At 37.5% G+C, this 20,969-nt stretch overlaps 1 protein-coding gene across 4 annotated transcripts in view; it reads left to right on the top strand.

Annotated features, from left to right (window-relative positions):
• The window catches only part of LOC125682468 (discoidin domain-containing receptor 2-like), a 95,415-nt gene extending 75,422 nt beyond the window's left edge, over window positions 1–19,993 (top strand). For 3 of the 4 annotated variants that reach the window (XM_056155404.1, XM_056155405.1, XM_048923073.2), the window contains 11 exons: window positions 4,429–4,570; window positions 8,109–8,198; window positions 9,685–9,832; window positions 12,078–12,617; window positions 12,715–12,840; window positions 13,140–13,562; window positions 14,425–14,771; window positions 15,284–15,417; window positions 16,176–16,373; window positions 16,668–16,902; window positions 17,151–19,993. In XM_056155404.1, the coding sequence (XP_056011379.1) occupies window positions 4,429–4,570; window positions 8,109–8,198; window positions 9,685–9,832; window positions 12,078–12,617; window positions 12,715–12,840; window positions 13,140–13,562; window positions 14,425–14,771; window positions 15,284–15,417; window positions 16,176–16,373; window positions 16,668–16,902; window positions 17,151–17,483 (2,716 nt within the window). In that variant the 3' untranslated portion in view covers window positions 17,484–19,993. The remainder of the gene's footprint in view (window positions 1–4,428; window positions 4,571–8,108; window positions 8,199–9,684; window positions 9,833–12,077; window positions 12,618–12,714; window positions 12,841–13,139; window positions 13,563–14,424; window positions 14,772–15,283; window positions 15,418–16,175; window positions 16,374–16,667; window positions 16,903–17,150) is intronic. The other variant, XM_048923072.2, reaches the window with a different exon arrangement.
• Window positions 19,994–20,969: the final 976 nt, after the last annotated feature.

Genomic DNA, 20,969 nt, shown 5'->3' with positions numbered 1-20,969 from the left:
AAAGGAAAGTACAATCATTGACATAGCATGCTAATTATCAATCAAAGAGTCACAAACTCAGAAATTATAGGATGTAAATTAAGCAATGGTACAGCTAGTGAAGAACAAAGCAGAATATTAGAAATCAACTAGAGCAGGTAAAAATGAAACATCTTTGTTAAATTGGAACTGCTGGAAACAGATCTACAGATAATGGATTTTGTGTATCACAACTACAAAGGAAAATAAAAATGGTTTTTGTGTAATGGAATTTTTCAAAAGGTTCATTGCTTGAAGGCAAATGGCTGTTATGCTGCCTAGCAACCTTCACTTGGATATTATGTAACTTCTAATGATAATTAAGAATTGAACAGCTTCTTCTTTCAAAACTCATTAACTGAGGAGGTCTTTGGGGGCAGAAAATCCAATTCTTATGCAATTTTTAAGGTGGTCCATATGCAATCATCAGCATGAGATGTATTGGGAACAGCCATGTTTACTCTTTCTATTTATTTCCTCTGTTGTAATAATACTTAGCAGATCATAGAAATGAACTGTCATCAAGGTGTAATGTTTTTCATTCTTATTCTCCTGTTAATAAATCCTGAAAATGGAGACTTTGTGTCCATTTCCATACCAATCATTGCTCAGAAGACTGATGGATTAAGGGTCTGTCAAACTTATTCCTACTTGCTAGAAGCAGAAAATCAAATTAGAGATATCTTTCAGGTTCTCAGGTTTGGTAATTGAATTGGACACGGAAAATACAATCAAAAATTTCCGGAAGTTCCTGCATTAGAAATATGTTGCAATCTTCCTTGCCTGTCAACAGAGGAAATGTAGTCATGTACTTGGGGTTTGCCGTTGCCAGCTGACATCACATGGTTTTACCAATCAGATTCAGTCCATCAAAAGGGATATATTTGAATGCACAGCTAACAACCTTAGAAAATGTGTAATCTTTCATATTGTTTTTAGAATCAAGAATTAGTAACATATAGCATAAATTCTTCATACTAGTGGCCATTGTCAGGTGCACTAGGTATTTGCACTTGTCAGATCAGGTTTATGGATAGAGAAATGTAAGATCTGCAAAACAAAGGGTCAGTAAGAACAGGACCTGCTCCAGGTGTTTACTGCAGCAGACAGGGAAAAACTGGGAACAAAGATGCTGATGTTGGTTGATCAAAGGTTGTCAAGGGTTCATCAGATGGTAATCAGGACTAAGGGATTTTTTGACATCACTTACGATTGCCTTGATGGGTAGAGGATGGCTCATGCTTGTCATCAAGCAAGTGTTCTAGAGATTGAGGGTTCAGAAATGTACTGGATTTCTGTAGGTCTCTGTCTGGCCATCATCTGTCTTCTACACTGCCTGTGGGGCTCTATCAATCAGTCTAAATTTTGTGTCTTCATTCAGTTACAGTTTATCTTCTAAATAAAAAACACCCCTGATAACAAGTGCTAAAAAGACTGATTTTCATTGAAATGGTTGGTACATTTCGGTAATGGGAGCCATGCACTTAACACAGAAATCACGGGAAATTGATTTTTGTCAAACATACATTATATTTGATGGAAATGATTTAGACTCGTTGTAGTGTCATTGTTTGTGTAAGTAAAAGGAGCAGGTGCTCATTTAGGAAAATGGGATTTCAGTCTCATCATTCTTTCATTTCACAGCAAAATTTTCTGTATATAGTAAGAATTGAACAGACAACTTCAAAGGGATCTCTAATTCCAGAAACCCTACAGGAGAAATAATCCATTATATGTCTAGCACCCTTGATGTACTGAGAACATGAGTAAGCCTTTGCAAATCCAATGACCAGGGTCCAACTCTACAGAATCTTTCTCGGTTATCATTAATATTCCCAATGTAATTATATTCCCCTGAAGCATGTGCAGATTAAACAGAAATTAAAACAAGCCTTGACAAAGCAGGGTGCAGATTTGTGACCTGAGGTGACCTTGGAGGGGGGATTATGGCTTTGGCTTCACTTTATGACATCTACAGCTGCTTCGTGATCTGCCATCCCTGACAATACCACAGCTTCAGGCTCATCCCTTAAATTCTGTGTTTAACGGTTTATAGTCCTCTTTGTTGCCTCTTTATGAGATTCTGATCTTTTATTATTGTTAGGTGTATATTTCGTATTAAAGTGCATAAAAGTGTATCCCAAAAAATGGGAATTGATTTTCTGAATGATTGTGTTTCGTCTATCAAAAACAAAATTGCTGTCAGCAAAGTATTTACTAGACATTTGATCATGACAGTTTTGGATTAACACAGTCTACTTAGAGTGTTTGCTTTGCCAATACCCTGTAGATCCAAATGGTTTTGTTAATGTGTTGTGGTCCTCAGCTGATGATCTGTACAGAACCTGTTTTCATGGAAACACAAGATATTCATCAAATTATATGTCTCTTTGTGTTAAACCTAAGCTGAAATCTCAGTCAGGTATATAAAATCGATTGCTGGTGTCTTATTTGTTGCAGTTTATAATAGGGGAAGCGGAAGCTGATTACCCCCCTTTGATTACCCCCCTTGGAAGCAACATATTTACTTAGCAATAATTCCTGGTGTTTGGGTTTGTGTATTTGCTGAAGCTTCTCACTTCATCTGTCACCCAGATGTCCATGAGCTGACCTACAATACTACATCATTATCAACAGCACCTCACCAGCTCCATTTTACACTGGAGATCTATATATTTCACACTGAAGATCTGTATTCGTCTGATCCCAGAGGTTTTCTGTCAGGTCCCCATTACTGTAGCAGCCGCCTGGTTGTCTCCAGAAGCTGTTAGCTGGAGTGCTACAGTGATTTGTAAATGTACAGGAGGACTGAATGATAGATGATGGTAATTACCTGTAAATGTAGTGATGCGCTCCCACTGGACAGACAGTCAGAATCCGATACATTGTGTAATGGATGAGACTAGAGTGATGAGAAGATGGAGCCTTGGACATCAGCTTCCCAGGGTGCTCATCACCCCGTCTGGTTGCCTGAGGGTGCCTCATCACCCCTTCCTTTTGCCTGAGGGTGGCATAATTAGTGGGCAAAATTTATGTGCTATTTCAGTACAGTCCATTTAACAGGAGATCGGGGAATGTGAGACTTGATAGAAAGTCAAATACATTGAATTTCCTCCTTAATGTTTTTATACATCTTATATGAAAGTCTGCACGAATAGGACAGAGATTCGGTTTGGGTTTCCTGTGTTCGACTTCATAGGCTTCAAGTGGGCTGGGTAAAATCACGTTAACTAATTCTCATCAGAGAAATGTACACAGTTTTCTGTAGAATTGATAGTTTATAATATAAGTATATTTATGACCGTAATTTGGTGCTTGGAGACAGACTGCATGTTGTAGGGTTACTAGCAGAAGTGTGTGATTTCATAAACAAAGCATGAGCCAGATGCCTGCTAAAATGCATTCATGAACATCAAGTAAAGATATTAGGAGAGATTGAAGCAAAAAATTATCAATTTTCTGCACTACATGGGTTTGATTGTTTGTTAATTCCTAGAGATAGAACTGGGGGGAGGTTGGGAATCTATCTTATAACACCACTGTCATCACCGACTTATGTCATTATTTTTCAATCAAACTAACCCATTTTCTTCAAACACATGGCAAAGTTTCTTGTTTTCTTTTCAATAAATGTAGATTTATAACACCTCTGGAATTAGTATTTCATTAACTGGAGCTCTAGGGGGATGTGATGTATCACCTGGGGCTCCAGTTCTCCATGCTCCCCGTCGCTCAGATGTTGCATCAACCTGTACAATGCATTCTGCATATTCTCAAAGACCATGGTTCCTTACATAAAGCAGTGATTTGGAGAGCCTTCAAGAGTAAACATCCCACTCTATGGCCTCTCCTGTTCAACATCACACCAAGCTTCCAAAATGACTAGAGCCTCATTATGTCCCACAGAAAGCTCTGTGTTGTGTTTTTCTCAGCTTTAATTGATATTCAGCAGTTGGTAATTGGACTGTCAAGTATGGTTAACACAATTTCTGTGAAGAAATGTTCCTGTTTCCCTCCTCCTTTTTTATTTGCAACAAAACCATAAATTCTATCAGATATGAAAATAGATTGATTTAAGTGAAAACTGTTGTCTGCATATTTCATGATCCTTGAAAATAGACCCATTCTGATAGCTTTATTTCGATAGATATTTTCACCATGTAGCTGTATTTCATGCAATATAAATGGGATTTTTTTTGGTAAGACATGCTTTTGGTGGAGTGGGAGGCGTTTTGAAATGATATATGTCTCACAAGTCGCACTTTATTAGAAAAATTGTAATTTTCTATGACAATTTGCCACAGAATATGAAAAACGATGCTGACCCAATATCTCTCCGACATGAAGGACATGATGACACATATTTAAGATACACCGACTCTCAGTTTCAATTCTATTTTTATTTTTCAGGATAAGGAAGGAGTGGAAGGGTGGCGCATGGTGTCCGAAGGAGATGATCGACAAATACTCCTACGAGTACCTCCAGATAGACCTAGACAAACTCATGGTCATCACCAAAGTGGAAACCCAGGGTCGATTTGGAAACGGCTTGGTAGGTTTTCACTGGAGAAGATAGAATTATTTTAGAGGGTTGATGTTATTTTATCATTAAGAAGTGTGATAGATAGGTATATTTTTGGAACTTTTGAACATTCCTCCATTAATCTCTTGCCACATGCCTGCTATAGTCTACAAGCAGTCTGTTGTTTGAAAAACAAGGTGTGAATTTGAAATATTTGTTTTAAAGAAGAGTTCAAATGAAATTAAACCTAGAAACACTCGGTTTGAAACCTCGAGATAGGGATTATTTATATACAATTCGGTCTTATGACGGACACCTGTCATTTCCATCCTAACACCCGACAAGATGAGAGCATCCTTAATTTTGTTATCCATGAGGTCCTTGTCTATCTGAAGAATGTGAAACCCAATAATGCTGGCCTCCAAAAAGAAAAACCATGAGTCTTTGGCAGTGAAAGCCAAGTTTTCAGGAGTTAATTAAATCTTGAAGGTTTTTTCATCACTATTGATTTTTTGTTTATGGATGGAGATTTTGTGTAGCTTCTTTTCTGTCTAAGTTAGATCAAAAGACTTTTATTAAATGGAAGAACTGATCGGTCCTGAAAGCAACTGGGAATAGTGTTAATTTGTTTTATACCACTGGTCCTACACCAAGTAAGTAGGTGAAATCAATAATGAAAGTTCTTCCAATCTTCATTAAAAAATCAAGGTTTAGAGGCTTTTAATGATCTGATAAAGTATAAACTAGAAAACAAGCATGAAGATGCAGAGTCATTAAAAAGTACTTTTGAGAAATTACCAGACTGTCAAACTAGTGTTGATGTTGGATACAGAGATGTAAATCAGATGATACACGACAATAAAGAACTGGCTACACCTACTGTATATTTTTAAATAGGTTTCCAATTTTTTTGCGTAGATGAATCTCGACCCAAATTGTTTCACTGCGCATTGAATAAATACAATAAAAGTTGAAAATCGAGACTGTGATAAATTAGAATGTGACATAGTGTTGAGAGAGTCTGCCCTGACAACTAGAGTGGGTAAGTGATGTATGTATTGTCAGTAATACTGACATAAGGGAGTGTGTCATTAGGGGTAGGTGTCTAGTGTTACAGTGGCTAAACTTAAGCAGGGATTTATAGCAGGCAAGATTACAGGACAAATCCCTCTCATAAAGCATGCAGATGCCACTCCACTCTGCCCCCTCCCATTCACAAAGGCAATTCTCTCCTCATTGAAGATTTTGGCAAAGTAGTAAATTTTCTTGTTGCCAAATAAGGAACTCTCCAATCCAGTTTAAAAAACCTGAAATTAACTCTTCTGTTCTGACACATTTAATGCTTTCAAGGTTTTGTATTCTGTAGACAGAAGTGCATGTAGCTGGAGGATAAGATACAAAGCAGAAGTTGTTTTTCATGGCTGCAGGGGCAATATGGCCGGACTATCCCATGTTCTGTAGTCATCAGTTGATACAGCGCGTGTCAGAAATTCCCTCCCTATCATTGCCCCTTATCGATTCTCCTGTTTCTCTTCTCCCCCCAAAAGATTAGCTTTAATTGCTGCCGTTGTTTTTCTATGATAAGTTTATAATGGATCTCCCCCCTTTTGCCCTCGACCACTGGTCAGGTATCACAAAGATATTGCAGGGGAGGCAACCCTGATATCGCCTAGACTTGATAGCAGTCACCTGCTCTCTGGAATTTTCACCAAATTGTTTTGGGCTTTTTAGCAGTATCTTAATAAAAAAAAATTCTTTGTAATCAATTTTTAGCAAGAACTGATTAATGCACGTTCTACCTATATAGCATTCAGACATACTTGTACTACTGACCAATACCATAGAAACGTAGGACTTGTAATTGGAAATGTGATCAGATGGATATGCATGTATCTTGTCGGGGATGATTTTCTGATAGAGATGGTTATCTTGTTGACCAGAGGTTTTTTGATTAAATCCTGCATGTATTGTACGGTCTCATTCTCCCTTATAAAAACCACTAATGTCTCCTACGATAGTGAGAGAGGAAGGTGGCTGAAGCGTGCTTTATTGCAGGGCTTTAATGCTACACCGGTTCCTTCCTATAGAATCTCATCAGAGAATTCATTAGAATAGATTTCAGTTAGGATCTATACTGTGTAGACATGATTCTGTGTGATCTCTGAAATGTAGCATGCAAAAATCCGGGTTTTTTGTACAGCTCCGTCAGACAGATAGAAGGAATCGGGAGGTCCTGCAAGGCCCCGAGATCTGTAAAGGGTCTGTGAAAGTAATCATGAGCTCTGAGTGATGGATTCATTATTTTTCAATATTTTTTTTACAAAGTTCATACTACGGTCATAAACAACACACGATGGTCTCATAAAGAGGCAGATATATTTTTGCAATAAAGCAACAATATACCTATTAGTCTTGTATTGATGAAATGTTAGCTTTATGAAAATCTTTTGTCTTACCTTAAAGATGATATACAGTTCATTAGTAAGAAAATGCAGCTGAACTGTCTCGTTACTTCAAGGGAATCAGAAACATAAATGATGGCAGCCATAAAATATGCATTTTAATGTTAGTTACTGAGGCAAGTTCATAAAAATTGAACTGGTAATTCTCCGAAAAGGGAAGTGCATGGGGCTTTATGTTCGTCTTCATAAACTGTGATTCATGAGGACATTTTATGGCAACTAGTCAGACCTTCATGCAAAGATAAAGCATTTCATCCATTGATCTCCATTCATGCTTTGCTATAAAATATTGATTTTTTTTAAAAAGCCATTTGATTGGGACTCTTTCCATGATTATCATCACTTTCTGACAATGAAAGATGAACCATATGGAAAAAGATAAGCCAGTTGTTTTCACCCCCCCCCCTTATTTTCTACATTGCCATGCCTACTACCTATCTCATTATAGGGGAGGTCCATGTTTATTTTGGGGGGGGGGGGGGAGTTGGCATTGTGATGAATTCTCTACCCTGTCATTAAGAATCAGTCACAGAATGGGTTAGAATAAGATGCCATACAGGAATTCAGTTAATTGTATTATATAAAATTTTACAGGCTTCCCTGTCTTCTGATTAGTAAGGTGGCTGCAAGCAAAAATTCTGCTTGACTTGTTCCCAATTTTCCTACCCATAAATTTCTTTTCTACTGCAATCCAGTCCTGGTTACTATTACAACGATTGTGCAGGCAGCCATAACAAATTTCTGCTGATTTATACAAGTAGAGCTTAAGTTGATAAATATACATACTGTACATTGCAGACGCAATTCTTAGCTCCCATAGGAAAAATAATGTAATGGCATCATTTTTATGATTCTGTCAACATGCTCAATGTACATTTTAGATCATTCAAATCAAATTAAGAAAGAAAAGTCATAAAAGTTTGTTTAACAGAAGTGACTCCTCATTCTGAATGAAGGTCAAATAGCATTGAGAAGAGTTATCATGTAAGAAATCATCATACACAGATAAGGGAAATGGCAAATTGAAATACTTGTTAATTTTCCAAGTTGTAAATTGTATATTAACCTTGATTTCATGTCGTTCTGAATTCTTTGGATTTTTTTAGGGACAAGAGTACACAGAAGAATTCCTCTTGGAATATCAGCGAGAGGATGATGGAGAATGGATCCGATTCAGAAACCGCCAGGCAAAAGAGGTATGCACTATGGCAGTACGTATGAAACGCTCAGACTGCAAGCAGCCATGTCTTGTATTTGTTTAAATGCATAATGGAACAAAAAATATCCAAACGCTGTGGCATAATAAAATTGTACTTCAGAGGATTTGGCCCTGCACAAGGCTTTTTGAACTCAAAATAGCAAAATTCCCTGTGGGTTTTGTATCAGAAAAAGTGAAACCTGCACTGGGAGTGTTTGGGGTGAGTTGTTGTATGAGATGATTAGCTGTGTTGTATGTGATAGGGGAGAATAAAATGAGTTCTTATTGTCTCTATGGTCTCCCAGCAGGAAAACCGTGTGGGCAAAACATATGTTCCTCTTAGCTATCCTAAAACATGGCCATAAAATACACAAACAAGAGAAGATAACTGAGGAATCACCAACTTCTGTGGTTAAAAAACGGCACAGAACATATCCTCCCCGCCAAGTTATCCTTCAACATTAAAAAATCCAAACAGTATCTCTGAAAATGAATCTCTTGTGCAGATCCCATTAATTTTGGTGGATTATTTATGTTGTGACTTAATCTTGTTGCTTTTCCAGTTCATCTAACAATACATGAGTCTTATCCCATCAAAATCGGGTCCGTCTGATGTAATGATACTCTTGGAGGATATGTTTTGAAGACGGCATTATCTGGAAATGGATCGGCAATGAAATATTCAAGCAAAAAGTTTCGCTTATTAGCAGTTGATAAATCAGTATTGCATTTCTAGAACAAATGTGAAGTTAGATAAGTTGGAATCGTGGGTATTCTTTGCAGAATTTATGTCTCTGTGTTCTTTCAAAATTAACACACCCAGGGGTGATCATTGTGAGAGGGAAATGGGGAGCTGCTGATTGTGAGAAGGTCACATTGATTTTCGCACATCTGTCCTGTTATCCAATCTGTTCCTGTTTTCCTTCATAAATCAAGCAACATGCAGATATCTTTCTCCCTAAGCTCCAAGTTCTAGGGACTCCTGGTTCACACAGCACAATTTTGTTTTTATTTCCAAGATCTAATTTTACCCTCCGATCACTGTGAGGGGTCATTCTTATATAATTTGTAAAGATCTTTTTTTTTCTTCCAGAGATAATATTGCATGAATCAGATATAATATCCTAAAATTTAAAAAAGTTTCCGATAAAGCTATCTGCTATACAGATACTGTAGTACAGTTACACATTTTTTCTGATTATTAGTTTGACAATATTTTTTTGGCCTTTTAAAAACGGAATTTTATTTCAGAAAACTATTTATGTGTTCTATTCACCAAATATTACCCCATCTTATCTTTCAGTTATGTACACAGGAATAAGAAATCAATCTTTGTTCTAATTACATATCCTTTCTGTAAATATATTAGTGTCAGTGATTACTTTCTTTTTCTCAGTGATGTCATAAATAAAAGGAAAGAGAGTCGAGATAAGTAAGGAAACCAAAGTTTGCACAGTTTAATTTTGATGTCTTTGTTTTTGCAGCACTTCAAAGCAAACTACAATACTCACACCGCTGAGATGAACGAAGTATCACCCCCAATCATCGCCAAGAGGGTGCGCTTCATTCCCTACAGTAAATTACAGCGCACAGTGTGTATGAGGGTGGAACTATACGGCTGTACTTGGGAGGGTGAGTGTTTGAGCTATACGGTTGTACTTGGGAGGGTGAGTGTTTGAGCTATACGGTTGTACTTTGGAGGGTGAGTGTCTGAGCTATACGGTTGTACTTTGGAGGGTGAGTGTCTGAGCTGCTGTACTTGGGAGGGTGAGTGTGAGCTGCTGTACTTGGGAGGGTGAGTGTGAGCTGCTGTACTTGGGAGGGTGAGTGTCTGAGCTGCTGTACTTGGGAGGGTGAGTGTCTGAGCACTATGGGAACAGTGCAGTTCAGTGGTGTTTTGGACAAAGACCCCAAAGCCGTGATCTCTGTGAAAATTCAAAAATAGGCCAACAGAGAATGTCAGTCAACTCGGGACCTTTACAACAAGTTCATGAATTTATCTGTAATTGCAAGCATTTCTGTACATCTCTAGATAATATGATTTCATGACATTTTACCAGTGCTGAAATCAAACTACAAGATACTCTTTGTTTAAGACTAGGTTCAATCTTTTAGTAGAAGAGTCTGTTTTAATTCTCACAAACAAATGTTATTTCAGACTGCCATCAATGTCAATCACTGAAACTTCATTTCGACACACACACATCTGATTCACATTTCATCAAATGTTTTGGGAGATGTTTCGGTAATTTTGAGATATTATCATCAGGCTAAGGGTAGTGGTATGGAGCTGCGGGTCTGTATGGTCAGGGGTCCTTGGTCTCCAGTAATCTCTTCACTTCACAACAAACATCAGAATAGTGTAATTAGGATCTTGAAGTTCACTTTTGCTCTCCTGGAGTTAATTGGCATTTTTTTTCACTTCAGCCCAGAAAAAATTTCCCAACTCTTTGTATTTTCCCAGTGATAGTACTCTGTGAAATAGGGAGAACCACATGCTCCTATGTACAGAATGGGGCGGGGTGTGAGAAAGTGGTCAGTGTCTTCACTGTAACTTTTATGTTAGATACTAGTGGTGAAAACTCATTTAGAATATTTGTAGATGATAAAATTCAAAATATTTGTAGAAGATTAAAAATATATACAATGTATGAACTGTGAAAGAACAGAAACTGATGTTTAGTGTTGGCTGGTATTTCACTGCTATGCAAATGAAATTTTGCAGGAGGCACTGTTTTATTGATTTCTCAATTTTTTATAGTCAGTAGTTGATTTAAGGTGTGATAATATTTTCTCCGTTGATTTCGTCATCCGTGCCCTTTCACCCTTCATTCCCAAATCACTGTCATATTTAAAACAGTTATTTATTATTCTATCCCAGAATCGGCTGATAAAGAGTGATGAAAGTAAAAGTAGATGATGAATTGACATTAACAGGCAATTTAAGTAATCTGGAATTTGGTCGTTATCTGTGAAATAGTCAGTTATAATTGACTGGATTTTTACTGTGTTGTTGTTTTGACAGTACCTAGTATGATGGATATCAGTCTGATGCAAGCGTAGGGTGGCGAAAACCTCTCAAATAATTCTCAATGTTCTTTATGGTTTTGCCCCACTTTTTTGCCATCCTTTTTATCAGATGTCAACAATTTTTCCTCTTGTTTGTTGATTTAAGTCTTTTGTAATCTCTTCATCCTACATTTATTGGAAACATCACCCATAACTTGTTGGCAACTTTACTTCAGCTGATAAGAGTGTCTAAGTTATGTAAATTGTCAATCCTGGATTTTTTTTGTTTTAGGCATAAATTTTAATTTTATGATTCAGCTATGTTTATTTTAAAAATAAACAAAACTATTTTGAACAATACCTCCATATCCTGTGAGAAAAAGTGTGTCAAGAAAGACAACTCTAAAATGTTCAACACAAGGAGTGATATTCAATGTTTTGTTGCTGGATATAGATAGAATTCATTTCAGGAGTGAGACAGGATTTTTTTAAATTAATTTTTTCAAGAGTGCAAAGGGAAAAAAAAATTTCCTGTCTCACTTCTGAAATATATTCTATATCCAATAACAAAAACATTGAATTTTCTGTGTAGTACATTTTCTTCGGTTTTTCCTTATCGCTGTCCCTTTAAATCAATTCTATATTGGGTATTGAAATAAAAAACAGGTAAAAATGATTTTATATATAACGTAACATGAAGGTGATCTTATGTGTTGAATATTGTGGCAAGTATTGTTATTTTCACACTGAAAATAACACTTGCTATTTCACAACTGTGAAAATATCAATTTTTATTCAATGGATAAATTTTAGTATTTCGCTGTTAAAAATGTAATAAAAATTTATATACATATCTTCATTTTGCCAGATGGTGTTCTGTCTTACTCTATGCCACAAGGGGACCGTAGGGGAAAACACAGTTCCGATGAGTTGGCTTTCCTAGACTTCACTTACGATGGAATCATCAAGGACCAACACCTGTACAATGGCATCGGTCAGCTGATGGATGGAGAGGAGGGACAGGCCAACTTCCGTACAGATATCCAGGCAAGGGGCATCAAGGGATACGAGTGGGTCGGATGGAAGACGGAAAAGTCTGAAGATAGCATGCCCGTGGAAATCATCTTCAAATTTGATGCTGTGCGTAACTTCACCCAGCTCAACATACACTGCAATAACTACCTCAACAAGGATGTGCGAATTTTCAGGCAGGCCCACATATACTTCAGTGTGTCGGGCATTTACTATCAGCCCAACTTTATTGATTTTAAATTTGAGAAGGATTTGTGGATGGAGTACGCCCGCACAGTTCCTATACAACTGGAGAACAGAGTGGGAAAATATGTAAAAGTGCAACTGTACTTTGATAGCAAATGGATGCTCATCAGTGAAATCTCATTCAAATCAGGTAAATTTTAAACAGTGTCCTCTGTCTTGTCTGTCAAAGTTTCATGTTTTATCAACACAGGTCACAGTTTATATGTGGTTCACTTCCTGTTTTTCAGATATAACCAGAGCTAATGTTACGATAGAGCTACCCCCAGTCACCCATCCTATGAAGACTACAAAACTTCCTCCTTACAAAGAGGACTTCCCTGTTGACGGACAGATGGGTATTCAGATTGGCCAAGGTAAAAGAATCAGATGTTGAAGATACTAATGTTGGTAGAAGTTTAGTTACTTTAAACATGGATAATCTGTCAGTTGAACGTACAGAAATTGATGAGAAGAACTGGATTACTATTACAACATGAAGTCTGAAGTCAAATAAAAGTTTTCCTCATTTAGCTGAAAAGAGTGGGGGAGGAATCATTAAAAAAAATTCTTCGCAGACAGAATTTCTAGAATGATGTTAGTGTCTAAATTTTTTATCAGCCCCCTCCTTCAGACAGAGATTGTGTGTTAATGTTTGTTTGAATTTTTGCTCCAGGGTCTCCTCAACACATAGGCGATGGATCGGTGCAGACCAAAGAAGCCAAGACTGAGAACGACATGATTGGCATTATTGTGGGCACGCTCTCTGCTCTCATCGTTACTCTGCTGGTGGTGGCAGTGATCGTCATTATTCTGATTCGCCACAAGCGGAGCAAACAGAACAACAATCGTCACTGTCTGAAACCCGTGGAACGCCACATTGCGCTGAACATGAACAGTGTCCGGAACATTCAGAACGGCAAGGTCTCCAATGGCAACATGTACAACAGTGTGGCTCAGGATGACATGGAGTCGGATCGTGAGCTCTGTAATGGAGGAGAAAAACTATGTAAGAGCCCATCATATTGTGAGCCTCAGGACTCTCTAGTCGGGGGGCGAGACCTGCCAGATTTGCCGGGGTGTGCCACTGGGAGTTCCGGTATCTTTAGCAATGGCATGTCTCCATAGTCTGTGTATTCCTTTAGTTGTTTACTCCTGGGAACTGGGTCTTTGCTTGTACTATTGAATGATATATTTAGAACATTTATGCTAATGTGTTTTATACTCCAAATCCTGTTGTTAAAAGATTCTATAACTAACAATACTCCTAGGACCCTAACCTATCTGTAGCAATTCAAATCCTCTCCCAGAGGGAGATGTGTTTCTAGATTGGTTTCTTTTATTTGGATTGGTTTGGATGATAGTAATGGTGTAGAAATTATTTACAATGCTTTATTATTCAAAAAAAAGATCATTGTTTGATATATGGGGACTTCGAATTCTGTTACACAGTATTATAAGTATGGTTCTTTGTTTGAATTGAAGGCTTTCTGTACCTAAAGCATGTTCTTTGCTGGAAGTTGTAGATATAATTCATTGGATTACCACTTTGTGAATAGAGCATCTGCTTCAAACATAGACATGACTCTTTCCTATTCTTATCTTCTGGCTGCCATTGTAAAACCCGTCATTAATTATAGAAATGTGTCAATACCTTGATGTGTAGATTATTTGTGATGCCATGTACAGTAAAACATAGTTATTGTGAACCTCCAGGGCCAGCAAAAAACAGTTCATTATAATCAAACTTCATTATACAGTTAAACAGTATCCAAAAAATGTTTTTATTATGTTCCTCTCATAGGGGAATAAATATAACTTTACTACAAGCATGAATTCATTATAAGTGTATTCGTTATAAACATGTTTTACTGTACACTACATTTGTTAGATCTTTGAGGCTGTCTTTTTATTTATTTATTGATGCATTAGATTACCTGTTTACTTGTATCATTATACAGACTCCAGAGACTATGCCGTTCCAGATGTAACAAAGTCAGCCCTGGTGGTAGCCTTACCGCCGCACACCCAGACCCCGATCAGAGTGTCCCCCGCCAATAATGGAACACCCATCATGATGACAAACTCATTGTCTGAGAAGCCTCCTACCTATGACGCCTTGTATGCTGCCGCTGACATCGTACATGTGAACGTACCCAACATTCCCAACCTGCAGGGAGTGAGTGGAAACAACGTTTACGCCGTGCCGAACGCGGAACTCCTACTGACCCTGGAACACGCAGTAGTACAATTCCCGCGGGAAAATCTGCAGTTTGTAGACGTACTTGGTGAAGGACAGTTCGGAGAGGTTAGGAAAATATTTACATAAAAGTTCAAGCACAAGATCACGCTTATCTTTAGATGTGATAGTTGTGTTTAGCAGTTTATTTGCTCTTTGTAATTTTGATGAATTATCTGTATGGTATATACAGGGAAATATTCACTCGTTTTGCTTTCGCCCCTTTCACTGTCATTGTCAGTGGATGAATATAAAACTGGACAAAACAATTTTTTCTCTTATATCTCTTTTGACACACCTGTGTCTGGGTGAATTTTGGGATGAAACCATCTGTAAGTGTAGAATTGTGAAAATAACATGGGATTAAAATAACCCTATACAGTGTACTGTGATACTGAGGACGTTGACATGATCCATATTTATCGATATACATGTACTTCAAAGTATGGCAGGACTTCACCTTTGACATTGGTATTATAATTAACATTTCCTCTTATTTTTGTGTTTGCAGATGCATAAATCATGAATGTTAAGTATTTTTATCCAAGAGAAGGGAATTCCATGTCTGGTTTATTTTGTAGGTACACTTGTGTGAGGCAGTAAATGTTGACGGATACATCAGTGATGAGTACTTTATGAACCGAGCCAGCACATTGCCCCCTAATGTTTTAGTGGCAGTGAAGATGTTACGACGGAACGCTGATGATAGAGCCAGGTATGCAAGAAATGTCTCAAAGCACAGGTCATACTATCTGGGGGAAAAAATGTCTCAAAGCATGGGTCATACTGTCTGGGGAAAAAAATGTCTCAAAGCACGGGTCATACTGTCTGGAGAAAAAAATGTCTCAAAGCACGGGTCATACTGTCTGGAGAAAAAAATGTCTCAAAGCACGGGTCATACTGTCTGGAGAAAAAAATGTCTCAAAGCACGGGTCATACTGTCTGGGGAAAAAAATGTCTCAAAGCACGGGTCATACTGTCTGGAGAAAAAAAATGTCTCAAAGCACGGATTATTAGTTGTAGAATATTGTCCTTAAGGACATGTGGGACGGTGTTGCCAAAAATAACTCGTCAATGAATATTTGTCCTTTTTTTCATGAAGCACCATCGGGATGTCCTTTACAATGTATATAAATTTCATAGACATATAGTGTGTCTGTAGAGCATGGTGATTTTTCTCGGGAAACTTTAACTTCGCTGCGTCCGGTTCTAAATTTATAATAAATTTGCAATCATCACGTGATCACCGTCCCGCATATCCTTAAACAAATTAAATGGAGCCTTCAAAGTGAGCCCAAAATTTTACAGTCTTAGAAAACTTGGGGTTGTTTAGCAGACAAACTCGACTGGTTCTATAAATATTTTAAAAACCATGTTCCTTGTGCAATGAAATCTGCTAGCTTTGTCATGTGATATAGTACCGTAGATAGGCCCTCAGATTGTAATGTAATGGTTTGTCTTAATTTTTTGTAGAGCTGACTTCCACAAGGAAATCAAGATAATGTCTCAACTGAAAGACCCCAATATTGTGCGTGTCCTCGGGGTATGTACTCGGGAAGAACCACTGTGTATGATCGTGGAATACATGAGGTATGGAGACCTCAACCAGTTCCTCCTGGATCACGTACCAGAGAGCCCTGTAGCGCAGGCCACGAATGCCAAAACACTCAGGTAATGTCAGTCAAAACACTCTGACAGGTAATGTTAGCCAAAACACTTGGGTAATGTCTGCCAAAACACTTGGGTAATGTCTGTCAAAACACTCAGGAAGTGTAACGTCTGATACTGTCAGAAGTGTATACATTCACAGTGGTGTTCAGAAAGCTTTGGACAAAGCAAAGTAGCATTGAAAGCTGAAAGAAAAACTTTTGTCATCACAGTTAACTTGGTATTTCAGATGATGGAATATGGTGAAACATTTGTCGTATTTGATATTGTTCATTCAGATTTTGCCTCCTCTTTCAGTTATGGCTGCTTAGTGTACATGGCCTCCCAAATATCATCTGGAATGAAGTACCTGGAGTCGTTAAACATGGTTCATCGGGATCTTGCCACAAGGAACTGTCTGGTCGGAACAAACTATACAATAAAAATCTCGGACTTTGGCATGAGTCGCAGTCTCTACAGTGCGGATTACTACAGGATAGAAGGAAGAGCTGTGCTGCCCATCAGATGGATGGCCTGGGAAAGCATCTTACTGGTACGAGAAAATGACACTGTCTCACTATGTAGCTCATCATGTGTGCGTTTGCAAGCAATGATGCAGAATATAATCATTGATTTTTGTGTGTGTGTGTAAATTTCAGTGTTAGTTAAATACATATTGATTTCCTGTTGATAGACACTGAATGAATTCAGTGTTGTCTGAATAATCAGTTAATGTCCTTGTAAATTATTGTGGTTTATGTGTAGACATTAGAATTACATAACTTTCAAATATTCTTTCAGGGAAAATTCACTACGAAGTCTGATGTGTGGTCATTTGCTGTGACACTTTGGGAGATTCTAACATTTGCCAAGGACCAACCTTTTGACTCTTTGACCGACGAACAAGTGATAGAAAATGCCGGACATTATTATCGCAACGACAGTAAGGAAGTATACCTTTCACTACCTCCCAACTGTCCAAAGGAAATATATGACCTTATGGTGGAGTGCTGGAATCGAAACGAGGCATGTCGACCTACATTCCGTGAAGTGCACATGTTCCTTCAGAGGAAAAACATGGGATATAATCCAAAGGACGAGAAGATGAACCAAATCAAGGTGCCGATATGCTGACTATATACGAATTATAGACAATTACACTGACTGGGTGCCAACATCCTGGCTAAATATTAATTATAGACAATTACACTCACTGGGTTCTTCAGAGACAGCCCCCACATTCAGTGATTCCTCATCGTAATGTGTGCTTAAAAGTTCTAAGTGCTAACTCGTCATTTGTTGGACACAGAAGGAAAGAAGTCCTGTTTAAGTTGAATGCTAGTCATGTTTTATTCATTTTTTATAATGAAAGAAAGAAATGATGCTGGTGAAATTTATTCCATGTCTTCGTGAGGATGTTTGGAGAGAGTGTGTTTGCACAACAGTCCCATACAGTGGTCACTTTGATCCTGGCAGGACACGTGTACCTCACCGAGTGATTGGTTAAATCTCCAAGATGGTGTCCTGGATTTGACCCTCACAAAGAACATATTTGAACACTTATATCAGACAACAGGTGCTACAGAATGTTGTGACATGTTGCCATAGAAATTATGTGATTTACACTCACAGAACCTAAACATTCTCTGAATGAAATCCTTCAGTTTACGGACACTCATGTATTTGTATTTTGTGATTATTATTTTTTTGCGATTGTAAATGAATTTAACAATCTTGATTATGTGCAATGAATCTTAATATGATTTTTATAATAATCAGTCCATTACAAATGATTTGTGATTTCATCTTTCCATTACATTTTATTTTGTATCTGTAGATTCCATGCTGGAAACACCTTGTACTTTCACTTTCTGATTCAGTGTGTTAGTGTTGTAGACTGATCACACACCCATTTGACATTTGACCTCAAGACATGCACCAATCAGTGTTAAGTATTGTAACTTCTACCAAGGTCTCCCAAGTTTACCTGTATCTTCCATTTTAGCATTTGATATTACGTGCACTCTGTGTTGATAGATGCACAGCATAAAATGCTTTTTTAAAAGACAAAACTCCCAGCCAAGGTACTTTATTCTGTCCATTTGTAAATCATTTACATTTTGTCTAATTTTATTTTCCATGCACTGTATCTTCGAAAATCAACAATACTAGATCTATGATTGCATGTATTGGTGTCGCAAAGTAACTCAAAAAGAGTTCCTAAGATTTCCTTCTCGGGGTAACAATTTTCCCTCTTCTTACTCTTTGTACCGATTTCATCATTCTTTGTCAGTTCAAACAATTATTTGTCAAGTTTCATGTGAATACAATGATATTTTATGAAGAGTCTGTGATGATAATCTTGTTAAAGACATTTTCTTTCTACAATATTTTGCATTTCATGTTTGTAAATATTCTTCATCCCCATATATCCACAATTACCTTACCATGAAGTTTATATTGGTTAGTGTTGAATTGAAACAGCTTTATAATTATCTGATGACAGCTTTAAACACTGAAGGTCTTTTTTCATTATGAGCAGTGTTATGAGAAATAAGTTAATTTTGCAACCACACATATGATTCAGCTGGCACAATAAAATGTTGAATTTCCAAGAGTTTAAGAATAGCAACTGTTTCATCTGTGATTGGCTATAGTTACCCCCCTTTCATCAGCATTTCATTTATAGAAAATAGTTCATTAAATTTTGCTACGCAAAGAGCATTATTCATCTTTATAATATTGTTGAAATTAGATATATATTACATCTCTTGAGTATTTTCAGACAATCGTCTTAGCTTAATATTTTTGCATTATGTCATAACAAAGATATACACTATCATTATAAAAAGTGTTTTCAACTTTTCATGCTAAGCATTTTACTTTAGAAATTTCAGTGACAAGACTTTGTAATCAACATATCGTACATGTTGAACGAAATATCTTGCAGAGATTCGATCTTGGTTGTGAATTAAATGCCCCCTCCCTAGTGGTGTCGTCATTAGAAACCAACGTAAACCTTTGTGGGGCTTTATTTTTATATGGCTAATGATGTTGTCTGTGTGTCCTCGTATAAGCATGATTTGGCAAGGAGTGCCACGCCCCCTGCCTCATACATGTGCTATAGTCACGTGTCAGTTTTCATCCTTCTTTATTTTCAGGCTGGAATTGAAATTTTGAATAATATGTGAGTAATATACTAAATGAGGCATTTTGATTTATGATCTACAATTTTTAAAGCATTAGTTCTGAAGTACCTCCGACGTTTCATGGATCGAAAATCATTTACTATGGTCGCTTTTCGCAACTTAAAGCAGATGGTGCTGTATTATTTTTTTTATTTATACGATGCTTCAATAGTACTTTTGTTTTTTGTTATTTATATTCTATCTTGACCAGTGTATACATGGTGTAAACATGAGATGTCTGTACTTTGTTCAAACATTTTGCAGACAGGGCACCAGTTTAAAGCAGTGACCAGTTTTAATTTCTGTTTTGTCTAATTTGGTCGCTAATGCATTTCATTTTTGTCATTCCATTCGGAGCTGTCGTCATTGTTATTAAGAATTTATGTGCGATGTACAAGAATGCATTTGTTAAAGGAGTAGTTTGTATTGTATGTAAATAAAACTACAAAACACGAACTGAACAATTTCCTGTTTTCTTTTTGTCTGATATGATGTGAATTTAAGGTTCAACAATTTACATTACACAATGACAAAGCCATGATAAGATGGATCTGCCTTGTCAGTCCTGAGGTGAATGTCACCTTTGAGTCTTATTACTCAGCTTAACATCAGAAACATCGCTGATGTTATCCAGACATGTAGGCTGAGATGGCTCAAGTCATGTTGAGCGCAGTACAGGTTGGAATGATCACAAGTTTGTACATTGAATGTCACTGGATATCGAACTCCAGGCAGAACAAAGCTGTCATGGGATGAATTAGTAAAACGAGACCTAAAGTCTACAGGATTGGATAGGATCAATCTACTGGATCGCCAAGTATGGAAAAACAAACTTCGACCTCAACTGGACAGTAAGGTGTCGGTGACAGTCACCCTTGCAAAAGGATTAATTTGGCCTGGATAATCAAAATGGATGATGATGAAAGGTATGTGCTTTATGAAATCTAAGGTGAAGACAACGAACAGTGATCAATCTCAAAACTTCTACACGAAACGGAGAGTTGGGCAAACACGGACCCCCGGACACACTAGAAGTGGGATCAGGTGCGGGTCCGGACACACCAGTGGTGGGATCAGGTGTCTAGGAGAAGTTCAGAGAAACACCTGGTAGGAACTTTTTAAGTTGGACTAAAGTAATGAAGAGTTGGGGATGTGGAGAACAGAGGTGGTCATACCAAGGCAATTAAACTTGTCTTTGAAGATATGGAGAGACTGCTGAAAAGGTTCACATATGGTTGGGTTCTCTACAAGTCATTGGGAAGCTAGAATGAATGTCTAGCACTATTGTCATGACCCTGATGGGGGGGGGGGGGGGGGGGGGGTCTGGTGCTAAGATGGTTTAAAGGAATTTGTGTTTTTAGGGGGGTTGCTAAAAACATTTTCCGTTTTCCATTGATTTCTATAGTGAAATACGTGTTTTTAACTCAAATTA

The sequence above is a fragment of the Ostrea edulis genome, chromosome 2 (assembly GCF_947568905.1).
Source record: "Ostrea edulis chromosome 2, xbOstEdul1.1, whole genome shotgun sequence".
Lineage (NCBI taxonomy): Eukaryota > Metazoa > Mollusca > Bivalvia > Ostreida > Ostreidae > Ostrea > Ostrea edulis.
This window is presented reverse-complemented; position numbering and strand designations above follow the sequence as displayed.